General features: G+C 40.6%; 4 protein-coding genes across 11 annotated transcripts in view; 3 read left to right on the forward strand and 1 right to left on the reverse strand.

Moving 5' to 3' along the window:
* Window positions 1–427: 427 nt before the first annotated feature.
* LOC104819374 (succinate--CoA ligase [ADP-forming] subunit alpha-1, mitochondrial) lies at window positions 428–3,580 on the reverse strand. The gene is made up of 7 exons (XM_010549407.1): window positions 3,212–3,580; window positions 2,660–2,869; window positions 2,308–2,478; window positions 1,875–1,998; window positions 1,517–1,578; window positions 1,305–1,386; window positions 428–747 (listed from the first exon to the last, which is right to left on the reverse strand). Exons 1-7 carry the CDS (start codon window positions 3,446–3,448, stop codon window positions 587–589), a joined length of 1,047 nt encoding a protein of 348 aa, XP_010547709.1. The 5' UTR covers window positions 3,449–3,580; the 3' UTR covers window positions 428–586.
* Window positions 3,581–4,042: 462 nt separating this feature from the next.
* LOC104819375 (porphobilinogen deaminase, chloroplastic-like) lies at window positions 4,043–6,547 on the forward strand. The gene is given in 6 exon segments (XM_010549408.1): window positions 4,043–4,349; window positions 4,919–5,089; window positions 5,091–5,319; window positions 5,518–5,724; window positions 5,946–6,123; window positions 6,254–6,547. Coding segments are annotated over 6 exon segments (1,137 nt in total). The 5' UTR covers window positions 4,043–4,110; the 3' UTR covers window positions 6,367–6,547.
* A 1,188-nt stretch (window positions 6,548–7,735) lies between these two features.
* On the forward strand, window positions 7,736–11,269 carry LOC104819377 (uncharacterized protein At5g23160-like). Of its 8 annotated transcripts, none has more exons than XR_002024464.1 (6): window positions 7,736–8,109; window positions 9,022–9,363; window positions 10,051–10,165; window positions 10,613–10,724; window positions 10,848–10,925; window positions 11,012–11,063. XR_002024464.1 is itself a non-coding variant. In XM_019203181.1 (5 exons), the coding sequence occupies exons 1-5, from the start codon at window positions 7,759–7,761 to the stop codon at window positions 11,218–11,220; spliced, it is 1,095 nt and encodes a 364-aa protein (XP_019058726.1). In that variant the 5' UTR covers window positions 7,736–7,758; the 3' UTR covers window positions 11,221–11,269. The 8 variants fall into 8 exon arrangements, 4 of the variants coding, with proteins under 4 accessions (XP_019058726.1, XP_019058727.1, XP_010547711.1 ...); XR_002024465.1 differs by having other exon boundaries at window positions 10,545–10,724; window positions 11,012–11,026; XR_002024466.1 differs by having other exon boundaries at window positions 10,608–10,724; window positions 11,012–11,026.
* Window positions 11,270–11,438: 169 nt separating this feature from the next.
* Window positions 11,439–18,260, forward strand: part of LOC104820157 (ENHANCER OF AG-4 protein 2-like) — a 10,760-nt gene continuing 3,938 nt past the window's right edge. Inside the window, exons 1-11 of the mRNA XM_010550528.2 lie at window positions 11,439–11,662; window positions 11,741–11,911; window positions 13,043–13,119; window positions 13,471–15,375; window positions 15,454–15,967; window positions 16,212–16,320; window positions 16,492–16,604; window positions 16,689–16,876; window positions 17,059–17,776; window positions 17,899–17,971; window positions 18,060–18,213. Of these exons, the coding sequence (XP_010548830.2) occupies window positions 11,801–11,911; window positions 13,043–13,119; window positions 13,471–15,375; window positions 15,454–15,967; window positions 16,212–16,320; window positions 16,492–16,604; window positions 16,689–16,876; window positions 17,059–17,776; window positions 17,899–17,971; window positions 18,060–18,213 (3,962 nt within the window). The 5' untranslated portion in view covers window positions 11,439–11,662; window positions 11,741–11,800. The remainder of the gene's footprint in view (window positions 11,663–11,740; window positions 11,912–13,042; window positions 13,120–13,470; window positions 15,376–15,453; window positions 15,968–16,211; window positions 16,321–16,491; window positions 16,605–16,688; window positions 16,877–17,058; window positions 17,777–17,898; window positions 17,972–18,059; window positions 18,214–18,260) is intronic.

Raw genomic sequence — 18,260 nt, forward strand, 5'->3', positions numbered from 1 at the left:
CGATGTTTATGTGTAGATTTAAATTAGACATGGATCTCGAGATTTTGTGACTTCCCATAATTCGGGGGGTTTCCAGGTTTCGACCTGTGAAGTTTCGCTGTCTAGACAGATTCCAATCCTAAAAGAAACGAGAACTGTTGTTCATTTCAGACAAATATATCTCGAGACTTATGTTACAGCTGCATATACATACGTACATACATATTGATACCCAAACATCGGTTATTTATCCTAGTATGGATTTTAGCATTTAATCGTAGTCATGTTATAGAAGATTTCCATGTGTTTCCTCCATGCAAAATATTTATCCAATCCGAAATCATCTGTACATGAAAACATTTTATTAGTCATTTAAGAGCTTTATTTATTTATAATTTCGCAATTGAATCCTTTCTTCTATGGCCAAATGACCTGCAGGAGAAGAAGATGAGGAAGCAGAAAAAGAATTCTCTCCCGTGCTGTTATGTTTTTTTTTTGTTCAATCACTTCAAACAAAACAGACAGAGCATTTGCAAAGCCACGGCAAAAGATGGAGAGTTTCTCCTTTGGCAAAATGTTGGGACTCTGTCAAATCCGAGCTAATGAATCAATCTCTGGGATTCTCACTGGACTCGAGAAGGCCTCGTTCTTGGAAGATGTCGTGCATTGCTGATCCGATCTTGGCCGGAGATTCAACCACCGTGACTCCGGCATCTTTCAGGCTCTTTATCTTGTCTTGAGCTGTGCCCTTACCGCCGGATACAATGGCTGCACGTTCAGACAGCACACAAACAAGAAAACTCTCCCCCTCAGTGATTAACCGGAGAATGGGTTTAATGTGTAATCTCTATAAGAAGGTCAAAGGGAATACTGACACAAACCGTCTATGATTCTCACATTGTTATCTTATGGGCACCAGCAGAAATTGGTTCCAAGAACTCCGAAAAGAATCAACAATTAAAGAGACAGAGCCATGCAAAAAAAACACTCAGGAAGAAGTTTTATATAATCTTGTGATCACTAGGGAACCTACCAGACTTTTTCTTCTAAATGGAGGGTAAGTAAAAACTAAAAAGTTCAGATATGGATCGAATATGGACCGCGATCCAATCCAATCCAACCGTATCCAATCCAACCCGTATGAGAAACAGGCCAGTTTTTGCACAGAACACGCTCCCACAATCATAAGATCAACTCACCACGCAACCAACGCAAAAGATTTCGCCTTTTCAAGTGAACAAAGTTCAACTATTTTACTAGATACAAGTAGTTCCCCAGGAAAAAGGAAGATAGGTGAGATATTAAGCAAGGATAAGAAGGCTAACCTCCAGCATGACCCATTCGGCGCCCTGGTGGTGCAGTAAGTCCAGCAATAAAAGCAACTACAGGCTTCTCAGTTCCACTTTCCTGAGTTTGATCATATAAATACCATGTTTTCACTTTTTGATCATCCAGAAATGATGAAGCAAAGTTGGCCAAGTTGAAAAGCGACCAATCCTTGGTTGTTCCTTCGGAATAGAAAAAAAAATCAGGTTACCTTTATCAATGCAGCAGCTTCTTCTTCTGCAGTACCCCCTATTTCTCCAATAAGAATGATACCTGAAATGGTCAATTGTTTCGATATCCATGTCAGAATCTTACATGAAGCTAAGCTAGTAACTAAGAGAGTGGAGAATGGCAAGTGGGAACATTGATTTAAAAAAACAACAGCAGCAGCATAGAAGTAAAACATATAAGAAAACACCAAACCAGCACTTCTTCTAAAGGGGGACTTGGCAAAACTAAATCAATTCACCATTGCAGAGAAACTCCTCAATGGAAACTTAGTACTATATCAAGGACGAAGACCAGACTAAATCAAAATCCAGAATCAAGGTGTTGGGAAACAAAACAACCTTCTGTTTGTGGATCCACAAAGAATTTCTCCAAGCAGTTGACAAAATTTGTCCCGTTAAATGGATCTCCACCAATTCCCACACAAGTAGATTGGCCCAGACCCACTGCTGTTGTTTGGAAAACCTGCATGAAAAATAACAGAAAGCAACCGTTTAAGAAGTCCTCAAAATGAATGCTTTTCAATAATTCAAACAATCAGAAATCCACTGAATAACATTCAAAACATCGACAGTGATTAGAAATCCTGTACCAAGTTTGACTAATCTAACACTCGGGAATATTTGTATCAATGCATTTGTCTTTTTCCATTCCGTGGGTCACATAATAATTCTCTAATTCTATACATAAACTAGCCTAATACGAAATACACATAAGTTAGGAGAGAGGCAGAGAACAGAATATGAAAGCGAGAGAGATATAAAAGGACCTTACAGCTTCATATGTCAAGGTTCCGGATCGCGAAACAATCCCAATCCTCCCGGGTTTGTGAATGTATCCCGGCATAATCCCAATCTTGCATTCACCAGGCTTGATAATCCCAGGGCAGTTGGGACCAATCAACCTAGTTTTTGATTGCTTGGCAAGAGCAGCCTTTACACGAACCTATATTACAACAACACAAGTCTCCAGTTCAGGGAATCAGAGAGCAAACTTATATGCATGTACATAAAAAAAACATATGGAGAAAATGATCAAGCAAATCACTTGATGAGACCCAAAAAAGTGAAAGAAGATTAGACAGAACATTATTAGAATTTAGAAAGGAAATCGTGAAGATATTCACCATGTCATGTTGAGGAATTCCTTCAGTAATGCACACAACAAGATCTAATTCAGCTTCCACAGCCTCCATGATAGCAGCAGCAGCAAAAGGCGCAGGAACATAAATCACTGAAGCATTAGCCTTTGTCTCGGCCTTAGCTTCAGCAACCGAGTTAAAAACAGGGAGACCCAAGTGTTCCGTCCCACCCTTCTTTGGAGTCACTCCGGCAACCTATTTTACAACAACAAAAGGAAAAAAATTCTTTAACGAACATAAAAGCAATCAATCCTCCAGAGCAACACAGAAAGGGTGACAACTCAATGCATAACATTCAAGCAATAAAACACAATCTTGATCTTGTGGAATATGGAGATGGAAAACACGCTATAAGGTTCCATGGTTAAATCCTTCAAACAAAGATGATGAACAAAGGGTTACGCAAAGCGATTCTGCTGAGTTCAACTACCTAATCTGCATTGATTTAGGATCTCGATACATCAATTGACGCATTAACCTCACCTCGCAGAATTCCAGCAACCCAAACGATTTAGAATACAGATCAATATAAAGTACCATTTTGGTGCCGTACTCAATGGCTTGTTCGGTGTGGAAGGTTCCGTTCTTCCCAGTGATACCCTGACAGATGACGCGGGTGTTTTTGTCGACGAAAACCGCCGGAGGAGGCGGCGGCGCCGCAGTGAAGGATCGGGACTGAGTCAACGAACGGCACGATGGGAACACCTCCTGGTTCCCTGAGCGTCGGACCTTGGACGACAGAGATCCGAGAAGCCTCGCGACCTGCCTTGACATGTTTGGCTTCGGATTCAGACACAGAAAGTTCCGATCCAAGTCTCTCTAAGAACCCTAAGTCAGCGAAAATGGGGGGAAAGGAAATTTCAGCGATCTTTGCGTGAACGATCCTTCGTGATTCTAAGGAAATGGGGCCTCCAAAGGTTCCGCCTTTGCGTAGTTACCCTCAGCCCAAACCCAAAGTTGACCTTTTTTTTTTAACTCGTTGATGTAAAAATTATTTGGATCTATTTTCTTTTTGTCATCGGATTTTACTTTTAGTTAAAAGATGTTCGTTTTGTATCTTACAAATTCAACTCTTTTTTATTATAATAAGATCAATATATATATATATATATGTGTGTGTATATGTGTGTGTGTCAAACTTTCTTCTTCTGTTCCGAGCAATTAATTATCTCTCCGGTTTCAGTGATTACTCCATTTGATCGTCATAATCAAATTAACTGTTCGACAAAAAGTTAGAGAGATCGATCTTTGAATTAATAAAAACAATAAATCGGACGGTGAAGACGCAAGGAATATCTTAACTTAGTATAAACCCCGCCGCAGAGAATCCTGTTATCCGCCGCGACCATCACCGTGTCCAATCTGAAAGCTCAACTCTTTAGAGTTTAGACGTCCCGTAGCAAAATCGCAATCTCGTATTTCCTTCACCGGTATCCATGGACGTCTCCTGTTCTCTCTCCCCAACACACCAAATCGCTCTCTCGTCGAAACCCTCTGCTACGGTCAACCTTTCCTGTCTCGGGTCGGCCTCCGTTCTCGGCTTCTCTCTGCCTCACCTAAGCTCCCCGCCGTCGAATAGATGTCGTCGGAGCCGGAGTTCCGGCGTCATTAGAGCTTCTGTTGCCGTTGAACATAAGACTCAGTCTGCTATCATCAGAATTGGTACAAGGGGCAGGTAAATTTCCGTCCTTTTTATTCTCGGCTCTGTCTGAAATGCTCGTCTTGGTAGAGTTCGTGAATTTTTCTGCGTCTAGGACCCTGAGTGTATAAATAGGTTCGCCTTAATTTCCCGGAATCGCTATTGTTTTCACTCAATTTAGTTGCTTTGTCTGAAATGATGATTTTCGTTTTGCGGAAACTTCTGTGTTAGTATTGGCAATGATTTAGGAATCTCATCCCAAGTGTGAACTTCGATCCGATCACGGCACTTTCTATCGGCTTTGTCTTCTCTGTTTTTGATGGGTTATAGTAAACAATGCGAGTCTCTCTGTTCATGCTTCACTAGGTCTTCTAATGCATGATCTACATATGGAGGGAAACCATGACTGATTCTTTCTGTTCTTGCGCTTCCCGGATCGAGATGTTTCTTGTAATGTATGATCAGTGTGATATGGGGCTCAGGGCTTACTGTTGTCTCGTCGTCAAATCTAGCATTATTGTGGAAATTTTATGTATTTGTTTTCATTGCTTATGATTCAGCTTATCTTCTTCTATGTGTTAATAGCCTTCCCATATTTAGGACAGCCCTCTAGCCCTTGCTCAGGCATACGAGACACGGGACAAGCTCAAGTCAATGCACCCAGAACTCACCGAAGAAGGGGCTATTCACATTGAGATCATAAAAACCACTGGTGATAAGATTCTAACTCAACCACTTGCAGATATTGGTGGGAAAGGGCTTTTCACCAAAGAAATAGGCCTTGATAGATGGTCGTATCGATATCGCTGTCCACTCAATGAAAGATGTTCCGACTTACTTACCCGATAAGACGATTTTACCCTGTAACCTTGAGCGTGAGGATGTCCGGGATGCATTTATATGTCTGAGCGCTGCTTCATTAGCTGAGCTTCCTGCAGGAAGCATTGTGGGAACTGCTTCTCTTAGAAGAAAGTCTCAGATACTCTACAGATATCCTGCATTAAAGGTAAGTTATCAAATCTTACCACATATTATCTAGTCATTTCCCCGTGAACTTTTTCTACGACCCGTTCCTTGTATACCAAAGAAAATCAGAGAGGAAAAAAGTTTGGGACTTGAGTCTTCTAGGTGTGGTTCTTTGTAATTTTGGTTTGAACACAATCAGTCTTAATATTATTATTGGGTTATTGTATTTATTCTGCAGGTTGAGGAAAACTTTAGGGGTAATGTCCAAACGAGATTGTCGAAGCTTCAAGGAGGAAAGGTCCAAGCTACTCTGTTAGCATTAGCTGGGCTAAAGAGATTGAATATGACAGAGAATGTCACTTCGATCTTATCTATAGATGAAATGCTCCCAGCAGTTGCTCAAGGTGCAATTGGGATTGCTTGCAGAAGCGACGATGACAAAATGGTATGTCAAGATCTATTGAAACCCCTACAATTCGTCTAATCGGAATAAACTCTCGGGCCCTTTTTTTTGGATTATTTGCCTGTATTCGTTACTTACGGTTACAATGTGTTTCCACAGATGCTTAAGTTCTTGTTATGTCCCCAGGCTAAATCCCGGAATTTTTTATAGCTTTATCGAAGAAAGTTGGAAACTGATCATTTGGGGAATGTTTGGTTATGCAGGAGAATTACTTGGCCTCATTAAATCACGAGGGAACAAGACTAGCAGTTGCATGCGAGAGGGCGTTTCTGGAGACGTTAGATGGATCGTGCCGTACTCCCATCGCTGGATACGCGTCCCGGGACGAGGATGGCAACTGCATTTTCAAAGGGTTGGTTGCTTCTCCCGATGGAAGACGAGGTATGTATGATTACACATTATTTATTATGTTTATCGCCAGAAAAATGATGAGCAATCACCCATCTGATAAGGGGGAAAAAAAAAGATCATTCATTTGCTATGCCAATGTGTGTTCTCTTAACAATATCAGTGCTGGAGACTTCAAGAAAAGGTCCGTATGCCTACGAAGACATGGTGAGGATGGGGAAAGAGGCCGGACAGGAACTGCTTTCTCGTGCTGGTCCTGGATTCTTCGGCATCTAAATCCATTCAAAGAAGATGATGAATCATGACCACGGATTGAGGCTTAGGATTAGGGTTTTTGTTTTGGCTTCCTGAGGTCCTTCTCTTGATTTTCATCTTTGATCTGTTGTAACTTTTATTTATTAATCTTCATTGATTGTTGTTGTCTGTAAAACCAGTCTTAGGGAAGAAGAGTTGCAGATTCTGCAACATCAACTCACTTAGATTTCTTTTAACCATTGTTATACATGCACAGGATAATCCATCCAAAATTTTTTTAAATAAATAAATAAGAAGGAAATCATCATGATCATAACAATGCTTGATGATGATGGGGTGCAGCCCAATTTCTCTCTCACTATGTCCATGAAGCATCGGCTTGAAGAGGAGAATCTATGAAATAAACGGCAATCATGATAAAATAAAAAAGTTTGTATTTTGGTATTTCGTAGTTGTATGCACTACGTAATAAGATTCATTTGATAATATATATATATATATATATATATATATATATATGTATGTAGTTGTGTGAGATTTTTGAGTAGAATTAACGAATAAACTGTTAGGGTTTAGGTTTAAATGCGAGGGTTTGATAGGTCCGTGGGACCATCACTTTAATATGGTTTTTGAATGAAAAATAATTAAATAGAAGTGGTCAAATTAATCAATCTTTTTCATAGTTGGATTTGAAAGGGGGACTTGGAGCAAACGGCTAAACACAAATGGCCGACGTAGACGTTGGAAACGTGGTTACGACGATAACTTGTTTGGAATCAAAGACTATATACACACACGCGCGCATATATATATATATATATAATATATATATATATATATATATATTATAAAGACTTTGCCCACAAATCCAAGATCCGCTTTTGTTGTTGTTTTTATTATATAATTTGATATACTTTTATTTTATGTTTTAATTATTCAAATTGTTTTGTTTTCTCGTGTTGAATACTATTCGTTAAGCGTTAACAAAAAAAAAATATGATTCGTTAAGTTTGGCACGCACGCCATTGAATTGGTTAATCAATAATTTTAATGAAAATTTAACTTCTATAACGACCGGTGTTAAAAAAAACAATAGTCGAAGATATACGAAGATTAAAAGTACGCAAAATCACGAGGACCATGCATGCACACAATATTAGAGAGTGTAAAACGCATCTAATCCAAAGTATAACATTCTTTTGTGATCCTTTTCTGTCTCAATACAATTAATTAATATATATATATATATATTATATACACACACATATGTCCCGTTTCTTACACATGTATGTAATGTTGACAACGCGCGGTAATTATTTGCTAATTAATATTTAAAAAAAAAGGGACAAAATCCAACCGCTCCAAGCATAAGTCTTCGCACATGCCTCATTCTTCTCTCTCCTTCCAACTTCAATGGCCAAACCCGATAAGAGAACCCGAGAGCGAACCGGATCTTCTCCGTCGTGTTTCCTCGGCTGTTTTCGATTTTCCCGGAAAAAGTTCTCCGAGAAACCAATCGTGTCTCCGGAAGGCGGCGAGAGGAAGAGGAAGAAGAAGAAAAACCGGTGGTTTTCTTGGTCAAGATTCCGGCTAAAGAACGGTGAAGTCAATCCTTCTCCGATCTACGAGACTGAGAAAACGAATTTGAATTCGAATGCGAAGAAAGAATCTGACAAGTCGAGATCTGTTCCGGTGATAAGCCATGTGACTGATCAGAGGAATAGTCGGGCTGATGATAAGGCTGCGAAACTTGAAACTGAAGAGGTACTTTTCATTTTCCGGTTTGTGTTTTTGTCCGAACAACATTTTCTAGATTCGGTTTTATTTTTGTCCCTCGTAAAATATTTCTCGTTAACGATAATTGTAAATTTAAATAAATAACTCAAGTTTTTATTATTTGTCAAGAAAAACACGAACAAACACCGAGACATCATTCCCGACACGTGTCACAAGCGGACACTCATTTCGGCTGGCGGGAAACCCGACCCGAACAAGACCGGGAAGAAACCAAATCGGGTCGGGAAATTCGACCCGGTTGATGGGATGTCAATCATAATGGTTACGTTGGCAATTATGTTGATATGGGGTCGGGTGTGTGCGGTTCTCTGTGCATCCGCATGGTGTTATTTCCTCCCTCGACTCCGAGATGCCGCCGCAGCGAAACGCAAACGCAAACGCTGTCGGGGGGATAATAGCGGTTTGGATTTGAACTCCGACGCCTACAAGAGAAAAGTCATATTGGAAGGTTTTCTCCGCCGCCAAAATCGCGTTTCGCTTTGACGGCGCTTTCTTCTATTCGTTCTTCATAATTTTTTATTTTAAAATTTTGTTGGGTCTCTCAGGACTTGTTTGGTTGTGTATAGTTTTGACTTTGAAAACCGCGTTTTCGTGAAGTAAATGGAAAATATACAAAAAAAAACTTTTTAACATAGAAAGAAACATTGATATCAATTTCAAATATCCGGAAATTTGATTCGAATCACTCCAAACTTGGAAGTTTTAAATTGTACAATAGCTATAAGATATAAAATGTTCATAAATTTTTGTATCAAAGAATATGAGTTGGATAATAAATGGGTTGGTCTAAGCCCAAATCACACGTGACATTATGTGATGGGTCGACCTGGATCCGAAATCCATCAATCGAGAACCAAATATTCAACGCTTTTTTTCCAGAGCTTTCCTTCTTTTCCAAACCCTAGAATTCTCGACGATGAGGGTTCTGATCTCCGGCGCGAAGATGCTGTGGACTACGTCATCGATGGCCCCGATGATGACTGCCACTGCGCAAGAGCCTACAATCTGATTCGGATGGTTATACAGCACTCTTCGCGCGGCGAGAGAGCCTACGATGTCTTCTCTGGGCTGCTCGAGGACCGTATAATCTGCATCAATGGTCCTATCAGCGACAACACGTTTCACGTATTTTTCGCTCAGCTACTCTTCTCCTCGAGTCCGAGAACCCTTCTAAGCGTATCCATATGCACCTCAATCCGTCTGGTGGCAGTGTCACCTCAGGTACGCTTTCTGTTGATCATTCTCTTCTTTTTAAATTTCGGAAATTTAGTGGGTTTTGGTAGTTTTCTTATCGGAAATGTTGTAATGGGTTTGGAACTCTACTTTCTTAGGAATTTGGTAGTGCGATTGGGCGTTAAGTGCCGTAAGCTTTGTTTTCTTAGGTGACGTTACCGTTCTGGTGTTTGATTTGGCCTGTAATATGGTGTTGGAGAATTGATTTGATTGTTAAATGCCCTGAAATTTATATTGTCAATATTCTGACCTCGTTCTGTAAAGTTGGTATGGTTACCTCCTTGTTGGTTCTGTGGTGGGTATTGTTGTCTACCCTTTTTTTTTGAAGTCTTTAGAGCCGGCATCTTTCTGGAGAGCTTATTTGAGGAACCTGGTGCTATTAATTGGTATAGGAGACATTTGATGAAATTATATCTCTTATGAAATGTTCTATGTTTTCTCCTCGTTGCTGGTAACATATATTTGTCTGCACATACTTCTGAGTCTATGCTATGGGTCATGGAAAGTGGGGATACTTTCTAAAGACGCAATCTGTTTCTCATGAATGGTATGCTATTCGTTGATCGAGATTATGTGTTTGGAGATCCTTTTGTATCTTTCTCTTAAATGCAGGTCTTGTGATTTATGACATTGCAGTATATTATATCCCCAATAAACACCTTTTGTTTTGGCCAGGCTGCTGCATCCATGATTTCTCTCCTCTTGGCAGCTGGTGCCACAGTGCATAGACGGTCTCGCCCTAATCCAACCATTATGATTCATCAACCTTCAGGGGGATATAGTGGGCAGGGTAAGGATATGACGATTCACACTTAACAGATTGTTCGTGTGTGGGATGCCTTATATGAATTGTATGCAAAACACACGGTGAGCAACCCATAGAGGTGATTCAGAAGATTGTGAATAGGGTTCATTTCATGACTCTTGATGAGCAAAATGTAGTGATAGATAGAAAACTGATGGAGTTGGTCAGGGACACTGTAGGAAATGAAAGCAAAGACAAAAGTTCAACTTAGGCAAACATGGTAATCATACAAAAAAAACTTTCTTCCATTCTTTTACCAGTTTTGCTTTGCTGCTGTTACTTGTTAGAAATAGTGTTATGCTTTGCGGGGAATAAATTTCTCAGACTGTTTTTTCTCATCAGAATCCTGGTTGTCTTGTTTAAGGAATTCTATCTTGACTTATCGAATGGATGACTTGACGCTTAAAACGTTTTTTTTTGCGTCAAGTCTAGAACCTTTATGCCTTCATCATCCATGAGATGAGATTGAGCGTGAAAAGGCTTACATTGGATGTCTGAAGAGAGAGTTATTCTCTGTGGAGTCAATATTGCTCCATAGAACTAGGTATGCTCTTTGTAGTTTTTTCTCTCATACACCCCCCAAAGAACCTTGTTGGGTGAATGTAATGGCTGGGCATGTTGTACTTGATGTTTGCCCTTCCTTTGTTCCTTCTTTTTTTGGTGGCAGGAGTTCGAGAAACCATTGTTTCTGCTTCTGTAGCGAAGGGGCTAAAGACAGAGCCATCATATCACATGGCCAAAAGATGTATGGCTTCTCCGATTTGAGTCTTGTTTTTGTTGACTGAGTTTATATTTGGCTATGCATCTTTTTTTTTTTTTTTTAAAATGTAGGGATGCCTAACAAAGGAGGGAAAATAAGATTGTTGACATGCTTTTGTTTTCACCTATATGTAAAAATTATTTCTGTGTATTTCACTGACAATTATATAAAATATGCATGCACTACTTATAAAAAAAAACACATAATGTGTAAGATGAAGTGTGTTGCTTTGATTGTGTGGTTAAAGCTTGGTTTGTTTGTGACTCTTGAGAAGTTTTAATTGTTTAAATCAACAAGGGATTTGATGAGGTATTGGTGATTAGATTAAAAGGCGAGATACTGTAATGATTATCTGTGTTAAATATGATCATCTATTTTGTGTTGTAATAATGGATCGGATATGATATAATTTAATGAGAAAATAAAAAAAGGGTCAAATAATTGTTTTTCTGAATATCTTTGGGTTTAGGAATGTGGGATAAATAGATATATAATAATAAAAAAAAGGTGGAGGAAGGGAAAAGGGAAAAACGCCGACAACAGTAACTAGTTTTCTCTGCAACGTCTTCCCCTAAACTTCTCCCAACGTTTTCGCCCTTTCGCCATAGAAGCCCGTCTTCCGACTGCCTCAAAGTCTCTCTCTTTCTCTCTCGATCAATTCATCTCTCGCCGTCTCCATTGGCGTGTTGCCATAGCGTCTTCCGTCGCCGGTTCCTCGATCGGTGAGCTTCTTCCGGCGGTAATCTCCCTTGAGAAGTCGTAGTTTCTCTGTCGCTTATCATAATTGGATCGAAATTTAGCGATTGTGGCAGGGGTTCCTATTTCGGGATTAAAATTAGGGTTTTCCGAAGGTTGCGCCTATGGCTCCTGGGCGTAAAAGAGGAGCGAATAAGGCTAAGGCCAAGGGACAATTGAGTTTGGGCGATCTGGTTCTCGCCAAAGTCAAAGGTTTTCCTGCTTGGCCTGCGAAGGTGCGTGCTCTCTCTTCATCCTCGACTTCAGGCGTTTTGAGTACCGAACACGATATTTTGCAAACAGGGTCATGTTTGTTTTCTTTTCTCGGTATGCTCCTTAGCTTCTCTAGTCGCATTCCCATCTAGTCTCTGAGCTGTGTAGTTTTTGTCTTCTTGTGTTTTTGATTATTGAGCCTTTCATGGGTATTTAGAGTTGGCTTCTAGAGGGTTTTTGTTCTTTCGGTCTAGTTTTGTTTCTAGTGATGCGAATGCTTTCGCCGGTCATTAAATTTGGGGCAGGTTCTTTGCTAGTTTGTTTATGCCGCCTATATGCGATTTACAGTTGGATTATGGATTTCAAATGGTTTCTCTTTGTTGCTGGAATGCTTACCGTACTTTCTCGGCATGTGTCTAGATTAGGGTGGTCTAAACTGTGCCACACTTAGGTTTCTCTTTTTAACGCCAAGTTCAACCCAGTAGTTGGATGATAGCTTATGTTACTCAGTTGGAAACTCATGGTTGAATTAGGTTTAGAGGTTTATTTTAAGAATTAAGCTTATTAATGTGTAAGTTCTGGACCTCTGGTGACTTTCTGTTGGTCTATTGTTTCTGGTCCTTGTGTGTTGCACTACGTGACATGTATAGGTTAATGGTGACATTCTCCGTTTAGAGAGATATGAGTTGCCATGGATACGTGGAGGTAGCACATTTAGAAGGATACACATTTTTTTATTGTAAAGCATGAGCATGTGTAGTTTCATTAGTATTGTGAGCGCATACTCACTTTTCTTGGCATGAACGTGGTCCCTTTTTGTACTGTTCGGTGAGCATTATTGTAAAAGGAAATTATTTGAATTCGATTTTACCCTTTTTGTCAACTTTTTTCATGGCTTCGATCTGCCTATGAAAGGATATTGCTAAGAATTTCAAAACTTGATCCTCTTCAAATTGTTTCGTCATCACATCTGACGAGTAACATAATTGTATTCGTGTTTTAGTGTCGCCTTATTGTTCTAATGCAGCCTTTTGATCCTCAAACTTAATCTTGTTTTTTTTTTGTCTATTATGTTCAAGTTGCATGGGTGTCCATTTTAATCTGTTCTTAGTTCAGTTAGTATATCTGGTGAAGTTTTCGGTTTCAAGTTTCAGATCAGCCGGCCTGAAGATTGGTGTCGTGCTCTGGACCCAAAGAAATACTTTGTTCAGTTCTTTGGAACGCAGGAAATGTAAGCAAAACTCTTGTATGTTAACTGATTGTTAATGGATTAACACTATTTGTCCTTAAAATTCAGTAAATTTAATTTTTGAAAAGGTTTACGCATTTTCTTGAAGAGAGTAAGCTGTTTCTGGATATACCATGTAACTATGAAGCAGATAGTTCCTATGATACAGTTCACTCTCTCACCCAGATAGGGCAATATTACCTTCCCTTTCCATCTTCAACTTTGTTTCTTTCTTGACTTATTAGCCTGGTGATATATTATCAGGTGCTTTTATTGTTTTTTTTTCTTTCTGACATTTTCGAATTTGATTGTGTTTCCTCAACATTCGTAGCTGACTATCTTCCTTCTCTGCAGAGCTTTTGTTGCTCCATCTGATATTCAACCCTTCACTGGCGATGCAAAGAATAAACTTTTAGTGAGATGTCAAGGAAAAACGGTCAAGTACTTCGCACAAGCTGTAAAGGAAATCTCTGCGGCATTTGAAGAGTTGCAGAATCAGAACTTAAATGCTTCAGGTGACAGGGTTGTTAGAGCTGCAGCTAACCATGGGGCTCCGTCTTTGGACACTATTGAAGCTGATGTGATAAAATCTGAGTTACTTGATGAAACAAACTATAAAGAAGCTAGGAATGATGCAACCGATAACTCCGATTCTGAGCTGGAGCTTTGTTCCAATAGATTAGATGAGAATAGTGAAGCAGAGGCAAAGCTTGAGGTAGTATACAATGGGAAACGGAGTTCACCAGTTTTGGGATCAAAGAATAAATCATCCTCCTTGAATAGTGGACTACTGGAGCATGGATCTCCTGATCCTGTCACGAAGAACGAAGATCATGATGATAAAATCGATGCCCTAGCTTGCACTGAGCTTCCTGGTAGTGCCCAGAAAAATCTGGCCAATGGACAGAGAATACAGAAGATTTCTAGTGGCTTGGATAGAAGACGCACAGATGCATCCCACAGAGACAAAAGCAGTAACTCGTGTGTGGCTGATGGCCTAGCTGCTAGTGAAAGTTCTCTCCATGATGCTAATAGAAAATTGAAGGACAGTAAAAAGGGGAGAGATTACGGTGGTAAAAAACAATCTTTAGAAGCTGATATTGTTTCAGATTTCACCATTGAAATTTCCAAAGATTCAGAAGACTTGCTGAAAGAGAAACCTAGTCCTAAAGTCTCCTGTGCTAAGCATTTGGCACCTCACTCCAAGGGTGGGGTATCTGGCAAGAATAAGAGGCTTCAAAGTGAGTTAGGAATGTATGTATCAGGAGCAGATGAAAGCTCACATGCTTTTAAAAGGCTGCGGCTTGAACATGCAAAAGATTCAAGAAAATCTAAAAGCAGTCACCATCTTTCTGTTGGTGAGGACAAAATTGAAGAACCTGATTCTTTAGGGGCTACACTAGAATCGAAGCCAGAGATTGTTTTAGGATTAAGTGCTCGAAAAGGAAATGCTCAATTTGGGAAAGAAGTAGTTGCTTACACGAAGCGCCGCAAACAGACTTTGGAGCACACAAGCAGTTCTTCTGTTTCTGCACGTCATGATAAAGAGGGGAAAGGTCGTCCTGAACAAAAGAATAGTTTGTCCTCCTTTAGCAGCATTAAGGTCTCATCTCCTCCAGCTTCTCAGTTTCCGAAGAAACGGAGGGCTGTGTGTATCTATGATGAAGATGATGATGATGATCCTAAGACTCCAGTACATGGAGCACATGCTAATGTTCCCAAATCAACACCAGTTCCTCCTGCTGATGGTCCTAGAAGTGTTGATACCTGTCACGGTACATCTATCAAAACTAAGCGATCCGCTGGGTCGATTGGCTTAGGTAATACTGAACCAAGGAAATCACCTATGGGGAAACATAATGAGGATGTTTTACGTGCACAACCAGTTAGTGTGGAGAGCCCTACTAACAGCTTGCCTATTGGAAATTCAGCCGATGAATTGCCGCAGAAGGATATCAAGCAGCTCTTCAGAGCTTTAAAGAAATCACCTCAGCCTGTATCGGCTAACGAGAAGGTTGCAGGACAAAATAAATCTGCAAAATCCTCTGCTAAAGTTTCTTTTGCTGGGATGCAAAATAAGGCTCGGGGTGTTTCTTGCAAGGATGCAGTTGGGGTTTCTGATAGAGCAAACTCTTCTCAATCTCAGATTGTAAGTCAGAGAAATCAATCAGCTGCTTCCGGGGAAAGACCAAGAGCTGCTACAAAAGCTGTGCCACAATTGAATGTTGCTGGTGTTTCACGAGAAACGTCTGTAGACATGTATGTTACTGTAATTCTCTCAGTCTTTCATCTGTTATTTTATTTGATGTTAATTTTCGTTATTTTTGCTGATGATAGGTTTGAAACCAATAGAGAAAATAGAAGTATTTCATTGATCAGTGCTAGGACTCCAGATACTGTTACATCTATGAAGGATCTAATCGCAGCTGCCCAGGCAAAAAGGAAACAAGCACATTTGCAAGATTCAATTTTTGTGAATCTTAACCATAGTTTCTTTAGCATCAGTGATGCACAGGTGAGGAGCCACAGCCCATTCGTTATTCAGAATGTTGCATCTTCTGCTGGCAATGCGGCGCAGCCTGGTGCACTGGTCCACCATCTGAGTTGTTCCCCAACAAATGATGGTCAACAGTTGTCTTCAAGAGATCAGGTTGAGAAGGTAGAAAATGAAGAGATGAGAGTTAGTTCTGGGCACAGGTCAGTTGGGGGTTCTCTGAGCGGTGGCACTGAGGGAGCTGTTTCTCGGGATGCTTTCGAGGGAATGATAGAGACTTTATCAAGAACCAAGGAAAGTATTGGACGTGCAACACGCCTGGCAATTGAGTGTGCCAAATATGGGATCGCCAGTGAGGTAAGTATAAATAATGTCTCAATTTTTGCACTAGTTTTGTGTTCGTGTTTTCATGTTGTTAATTTTCTCCTAAGGCTGTTAGCCAGACTTGTCTAAAACTAACTTAGACTGCCAAAAAAAGAAATTCGGATAAAATTTACTTTTGATGGTTTAATTTTTGTTTGTTGCTGGTGAAATGTTTTGGCGAAGTTACAACGTGCGGTACATAACATGATCGGAGAATGGCTTGCATGGTTATTTGTAGGTTGTGGAACTTCTTATACGGAAGTTGGAATGTGAGCCTAGTTTCCATCGTAAAGTGGGCTTGTTCTTTCTTGTTGATTCAATCACTCAGTGTTCGCACAACCAGAAAGGTGCATTTTTCTCTTGAATGGATGCGACCTGTTCTCGGTGGTCAATCCTATGTGATGCCAATAGTTGTTGCTCCTTGTTGTTGTTGTTTTCTGCCAAAGATTATACCTATTCGTATTCTAACTAATAATGTTTAATTTTGTTTCCTGATGCATGTGAAAAATCTTTTCCAGGTATAGCCGGTGCTTCATACATTCCAATTGTGCAAGCAGCATTGCCACGCCTTTTAGGTGCTGCTGCTCCTGCAGGAACTGATGCCCGTGAAAATCGTCGTCAATGTGTTAAGGTTCTTTATGTTTTTGTTTGTTTGAGGGAAATCCATGTGTTTGTTGGCCAGAGTAGTTGATCATACGCTCTTACTTCTTACTAGGTGCTGCGCTTGTGGCTTGAGAGGAAAATTTTCCCTGATTCTCTTTTGCGTCGTTACATTGACGATGTTGGAGCTTCTGGTGATGATGCAACCGTTGGTTTTTCCCTGAGGCGCCCTTCTAGATCTGAGCGTGGTGTAGATGATCCCATAAGGGAAATGGAAGGCATGCTTGTTGATGAGTACGGAAGGTATTTTTTACGCATATCCTGCTCAGTGTTTGCTTTCGGGGTTTATGATATCTTGATAATGGCAAGAGGGGCCAAATTGGTGAAATTTATGTAAGTTATGAAAGAATTTTTTGAGATGACATGTTGCCCTTTTCACCTAGTGTTTGTGAACTTATATGCTCTTTTTACTGGTTTTTCTGCAGCAATACGAGCTTTCAGTTGTCTGGGTTTTTCTCTTCTCATAAGTTTGAAGATGACGAAGAAGATGAGGATCTTCCAAGCACATCAGGAAAAGCTAACAATGCATCTATGGTGGAACCGGTCCATACCCTAGGAGAGCTAGAAATGCGGTTTACTCCAAATGATAGACGCCATTGCATTTTGGAGGATGTGGATGGCGAGCTGGAAATGGAAGATGCGTCTTGTCGCCTGAAGGATGAAGTGCCTTGCTCTGTTTGTGAGACTGAAGCACAAGAGCAGCCACTGGATGTTAGGGAATCAGCTGAAACGAGTTCAGTGGAGCCTCCCCCTCCTCTAGAGGGTTCTCCTCCATTGCCTGACGAGTTGCCTCCATCACCTCCGCCTCTGCCTCCTTCACCCCCACCTCCATCTCCCCCTCCACCGCCATCATCTCCACCACCGCCACCACCACCGCTACCTCCGTCAGCGCAGATACCACCATCACTGCCGCCACCGCCACTGCCACCGCTATCGCCCTCAGCGTCGATACCACCCCTGCCTCCACCACTGCCGCCTCCGCCTGTACAACCTATAGCTCCTCCACCATCATTAATAGTTCAACCAACCATGCCTAACTATCCTCCCTTACCACTTCAGCCAGGGTTCCCTACCTCAGCATATCCATTATCGCAGCAATCATACCAGGCATCAATGCAGCGGGACCATTTTAGAATTCCCAGTGTAAGACTTCTGATTATTCTATTTTTGTGATAGTATTTGCGTTTTAGTTCCTCAAGAAATATGGGGTTATTGTTAATATGTATTGCTATTAATAGACTCATGAGACTGGCCGTCATGTGCAGAGTAATCAAATTGTCGAGGGGGCTGCAACAGCTGAATTTTCCGTGCTGCGGACTACTTGTTTTGCTCCAGCAGGTTGGTGCAGTTCCAGGGAATCTTCATCATTTAATTCTTCCTGGCAGTTAGAATATGGGAATAATGACATGTTCTTACAATTCTGAAGCTTCTTCTCAAAGCCAACGTTTTCAGCCAGGATCTACCTCTTATATTCAAAGACCAATGGTTGTTAGGAAGCTGCCTCCAACACAATCCACCCAATTTCCATTTCCTAGTCATGGTGTTCAATCACAACCCCAGCAGTCCTATCCTCATCCTTACTCTTTCAAGCAATGCTTGGAAGATGCACATTACACCAATGAAAGGC

The sequence above is a fragment of the Tarenaya hassleriana genome, unplaced genomic scaffold (genome assembly GCF_000463585.1).
Source record: "Tarenaya hassleriana unplaced genomic scaffold, ASM46358v1 Cleome3, whole genome shotgun sequence".
NCBI classification, from domain to species: Eukaryota; Viridiplantae; Streptophyta; class Magnoliopsida; order Brassicales; family Cleomaceae; genus Tarenaya; species Tarenaya hassleriana.

Excerpts from the sequence above, each read along its gene's own strand:
- LOC104819374 (XM_010549407.1), bottom strand. The coding sequence starts at position 3,448 with ATGTCAAGGCAGGTCGCGAGGCTTCTCGGATCTCTGTCGTCCAAGGTC. Across the intron at positions 1,579-1,874 it reads TGTGGATCCACAAACAGAAG|GTATCATTCTTATTGGAGAA; the intron begins GTTGTTTTGTTT and ends TGACCATTTCAG. Across the intron at positions 1,387-1,516 it reads AAGCTGCTGCATTGATAAAG|GAAAGTGGAACTGAGAAGCC; the intron begins GTAACCTGATTT and ends GATCAAACTCAG.
- LOC104819377 (XM_019203181.1), top strand. The coding sequence starts at position 7,759 with ATGGCCAAACCCGATAAGAGAACCCGAGAGCGAACCGGATCTTCTCCG. Across the intron at positions 9,364-10,050 it reads TGGTGGCAGTGTCACCTCAG|GCTGCTGCATCCATGATTTC; the intron begins GTACGCTTTCTG and ends TGTTTTGGCCAG. Across the intron at positions 10,926-11,011 it reads ATATCACATGGCCAAAAGAT|GGATGCCTAACAAAGGAGGG; the intron begins GTATGGCTTCTC and ends TTTAAAATGTAG.